General features: G+C 41.3%; 1 protein-coding gene across 1 annotated transcript in view; it reads left to right on the forward strand.

The window, feature by feature from the left end:
* Window positions 1-4,751, forward strand: part of CDO1 (cysteine dioxygenase type 1) — a 12,716-nt gene that overhangs the window by 604 nt on the left and 7,361 nt on the right. Inside the window, exon 2 of the mRNA XM_005857355.2 lies at window positions 3,728-3,805. Coding sequence (XP_005857417.1) covers window positions 3,728-3,805 — 78 coding nt within the window. The remainder of the gene's footprint in view (window positions 1-3,727; window positions 3,806-4,751) is intronic.

The raw sequence follows: 4,751 nt of genomic DNA on the forward strand, positions 1-4,751 counted from the left end.
CAGCAGCGCTGCGCCTCCTCCGCCCGCCCGGCTCGCCCTCCGCGCTTTGGGCCGAAGGTGGAGCCTGCGTAGGGGAGGCAGCCGCATATCGCCCGTTTTCTATTTACTTCTCACGTGTCAACCTCTCAGCTCCCAAACCGCCACTCCTTCTGCCCCGGCCTCGGATGCAGGGCCCTGGGGAACCGACTGGCTGGACTGACGGAGGCTGATGCTCCCAGGGGAGAACTACATCAGCGTCCGGAGAAAGGGGTAGCGGTGGAGGCACAGTCCCCCGCCGCTGGTTCTCCATCACTTCGCCCTCTGTCGCCTGCAAGCAAGCACCTGCCAACAGGCATTTTTGTGTGTGTCTGTCTTGGAGTTGTCAGCTGCTCGTTTTCAGTTTGTGGTGACCCCTCTCCCAAACCAGTTTAACTTCCCAGACGACGGCTTTATTTAAACCCACTATCGATTCGCGAATTAAAGGACTGTCTCTCGCTTCTCCTCACCCCCAGCAATATGTTTTCTCTTATCCTTAATTCTGAGGATCTGGAATGTAAATTGAAGGCCGCTGCTTCCCAGCTGTGCTGGAGTGAGATGCCCTGGGAGGCCTGGTGATTAAGTAAAAATGAATCTCTACCAGTCCTCTGGGGCCAGGAATGAAATTTAGTCACTCCGAAGAGTGAGAGGTTCTTTCTGAAAGGTAGCTAGCGCTTCAGTCTTTATGGTTAGTTGGGTTGAAGGGCATAATTGAAAGAAAAGAATAAGGAAAGATTAAGCTTTCCTTGGGAGCCGATTCTTAGTCATTTCACAAAACATACTTGGGGCTTTTGGTAAAGTTTTGTCGGCAGTGTCTCTAGGAAATTACTTTTGTTCCTATCAACTCATTTCTTCTGTGGCTGCCAATAAAGTTACCAGAGTCTAGTGTTGTTTTGTTGTTGTTGTTAATCCTCACCTGAGAATATTTTTCCATTTATTTTTATTTATATATTTATTTTTAGAGAGAGTGGGAGAGAGGGGAGAGAAAGAAACATTGTGTCCTTGACCGGAATTGAGCCCTGGGACACTTCAGTTTGAGGGCCAACACTCTATCCACTGAACCAAACCGGCCAGGGCAGAGTCTAGTTTTTAATTTTGCCATTAGCTCCAAGTAATTGAGGGGTTGTTATGGCCAGATGCTATTGCAGTCACTTTACATGTGTGTTAACTCATTTACCTCGGCAGCCCTACAAGATTGGTACCATTCTTATCCCTATTTTACAGACAAGAAATGATAAGCAATAAAAAGTTTGGATTACCTGTGCAAGGTCATACTTATGTCAAGAAATGGCACCAGGATCCAAATTAGCATTATTGTTCCAGAGCCCACACTCTAAACCACTATTAAACTTTTTGCAGACATATGGCATATAATAGTACAGTGGGGCCTTGACTTACGAGTGTCCCGACTAACGAGTTTTTTGAGATACCAGGTGTCTCTCGGCCGATTTTTTGCATTGAGTTGATAGAGTAGTTTGAGTTAACGAGCTCGGTCTCAGAACGAATTAAGCTCGTAAGTCAAGGCCCCACTGTAGTTTTCCTGTTCTGCCTGAAGATATTCTTGATCAAGTGAAATTAACTAACCAGGCTGTAAGTGCCCTTAATCTTTAGAACAAGGATATTTCCAGGGGCTTGGAATTTATATTGATTGACAAGCTCTAAACCAGCCGTGGGCAAACTACGGCCCTTGGGCCGGATCCGGCCCGATTGATATGAATAAAACTAAAAAAAAAAAGACCGTACCCTTTTATGTAATGATGTTTACTTTGAATTTATATTAGTTCACACAAACACTCCATCCATGCTTTTGTTCTGGCCCTCCGGTCCAGTTTAAGAACCCATTGTGGCCCTCGAGTCAAAAAGTTTGCCCACCCCTGCTCTAAACCATTTGAAATGCAACTGCTTGGATTGATTCCACAGGTATCTGAGATACAGCTCACTAAGATAATAGATGGGTGGGTGTTCTGTGGAAGAGAGAGGAAGGGAGAAGGGACAGCAGAAATCAATTCGATAGTATTTTCTGCCTATGCAAGTCCAAACACTGAGGAATTCTGATCTCTGACCTTGGGAAAGCCAATGCAGAAGAACCAAGACAGAGTGTTCCAGTGTAGACCAGACAGTGAATTCTCTGTTAGAAGCCCCAGAGAAACAAGAGGGATGACCCTAAGACTGGTGGAGGGAGAAGTAGGATCCTGGTCCAGGAGCCAAATTTACTGTGAATTAAAGGCACAGCCCCTTGCTAAGTCATAAAAGTTGATGGCTGACATCTAAAGAGCATTTACTAATCACTTCCCTTTACTAATCCTGCTCTGCCAGCACCTGGCCTTCAGCTTGGGGGGGAGGATGAGGCATGTAGGACTTAAGTGAACAGATGACCATATGAACAAACACTACCCCAGAAATGGGGTAAAGATTGCTTTCCTTAAAAGTGACAGTCTAAGTCAGCGGTTCTCAACCTGTGGGTCGCGACCCCTTTGGCGGTCGAACAACCCTTTCACAGGAGTCGCCTAAGACCATCCTGCAGTTCAGATATTTACATTACGATTTATAACAGTAGCAACATTACAGTTATGAAGTAGCAATGAAAATAATTTTATGGTTGGGTCACAACATGAGGAACTGAATTTATTTATTTATTTATTTTTTAAAATATATTTTATTGATTTTTTACAGAGAGGAAGGGAGATAAAGAATTAGAAACATCGAACAGCTGCCTCCTGCACATCTCCCACCGGGGATATGCCCGCAACCAAGGCACATGCCCTTGACCGGAATCGAACCTGGGACCCTTCAGTCCGCAGGCCAACGCTCCATCCACTGAGCCAAACCGGTTTCGGCAAGGGGAACTGTATTTAAAGGGCCAGAAGGTTGAGAACCACTGGTTTAGAGTGTTAGTTACTTTCCTAATATAGTGTCCTATGTTCTAGTACTTAGATCAACCCCTCCACCCCCAACACACACACACACACACACACACACACACGCACCCTGTTTGTGGAGGACTTTTCATTAAGGGTACTTTTGAATGTGGTTTGTATCTGGGCTATAGTAAAACTAAGGAGAATTCTAGAACAGCTATTTAATAAAACCTTGTTTCTCAAATTCAGGTTTATCTATCCAGGGAAAACACATGACAATACAATAGCAACATTCTTGCCTAGCGCACTAATGCACTTTGCAATTACCTTCTGTGAGAAACCTTTTTGAATTTGAGGCAGTCACATGGAGAATAAAGGAATTTATTTTCTGTTAACTTTTTCATGACATTAATTAAAACTGAGTAGCTGTAAATGCAGCGATTCAAAATATAAAAATGTCTAAAATGAACTGGGAAAAATACTTTTCATTTGTGCTGGATTAAAAAACCACATTCAGCTGGCTGGCATTGCTCATGGTTGAGTGTTTACCTATGAACCAGGAGGTTATGGTTCCATTCCCAGTCAGGGCACATGCTCGGGTTGCGAGCTCTGTCCCCGGTAGGGGACACACAGGAGGCAGCCAATCAATGATTTTCTCTCATCATTGATGTTTCTGTCTCTCTTCCTCTCTGAAATCAATAAAAATATTTTTTTTAAAAAAGAAAACCACATTCATAGTTGCTTAGAGGAAGAAATAATAGCATCTGTAAATGAATGATACTTTGTGACACACTTATTTTTACCAGTGCTTGTTTCATCAACCAAATTCAAACTTCTGAATACATTCTTTTCAGGTACACCCGAAATCTTGTGGATCAAGGAAATGGAAAATTTAATCTGATGATTCTATGTTGGGGTGAAGGACATGGCAGGTAATACAACTATTCACAGATTTTTATTAGAGTGTCTATTCCAGAATATGCAGTGTACAGTGCCAGGCTGGCCACAGTCTTGAGAGAACTAACAAATCTCATTTTATAATTATTTGTCCCCTAATCCTAACAAAAAAATCGCATGGGAATTAGCATGAAGGGTTTAGGCATACACCATGAATATCAAAACCAGCCCCCAAAATGAGTAATAAATCAAATAGGTGGTAACCAGTTTAACTTATTCTCTCTACAAACTTTTATGGGATTGTGCTAAAACTTGACTTTTGTATTTTGAAGTGTGTAAATAATGGTGGGACTAAAGACCTAAGTGTCCAGATTTGGAGCTAGAAAAGCAATTCACGAATTGAGACAATTTCTTTTCACTTCAAGTTTATGGTTTTCTTTCTTTATATAGAGAGTAAGGCAACTTAAACTAATATCAATTCTTTGAAACTTGGTTCCTTAATTGTCCTTAGTTTAAACATTTGCCAGCATTATTACCAATTGAGTATTAGTATCTCTTTAAACAGATCCTTCTCAGTCTTTTGAGAATGGCAAGACAATAATCCAGACCCATTTTTGATGGGAGAAAGGAAACAGGAGTTCATAAGGTTTTGGAAAATTAGGTTTATAGAATACATTTATATACTCATATAGAGTGGAGCAGTTTTCCCTTAGTCAATATTTTTTCAAAGCAGATTACATATAAAGAGTAGGACTAGGCTCTGTGAATTTAGGAAACAAGTTCTTCCTATGGTACATATGTATATATTTTAATCAACCCTACAGCTAATCCTACTTAATAACTTAAATACTATTTACTATAAGCTTATATGAATATATTATTTTCCCAAATCAAATTTACTTTCTTTCCCCCGCAAATATTGGGATGTAATCATAGGTAGAATACTCTAAAGCTATAAAATGTTAACATTATATATATATA

The sequence above is a fragment of the Myotis brandtii genome, unplaced genomic scaffold (genome assembly GCF_000412655.1).
Source record: "Myotis brandtii unplaced genomic scaffold, ASM41265v1 scaffold1105, whole genome shotgun sequence".
Lineage (NCBI taxonomy): Eukaryota > Metazoa > Chordata > Mammalia > Chiroptera > Vespertilionidae > Myotis > Myotis brandtii.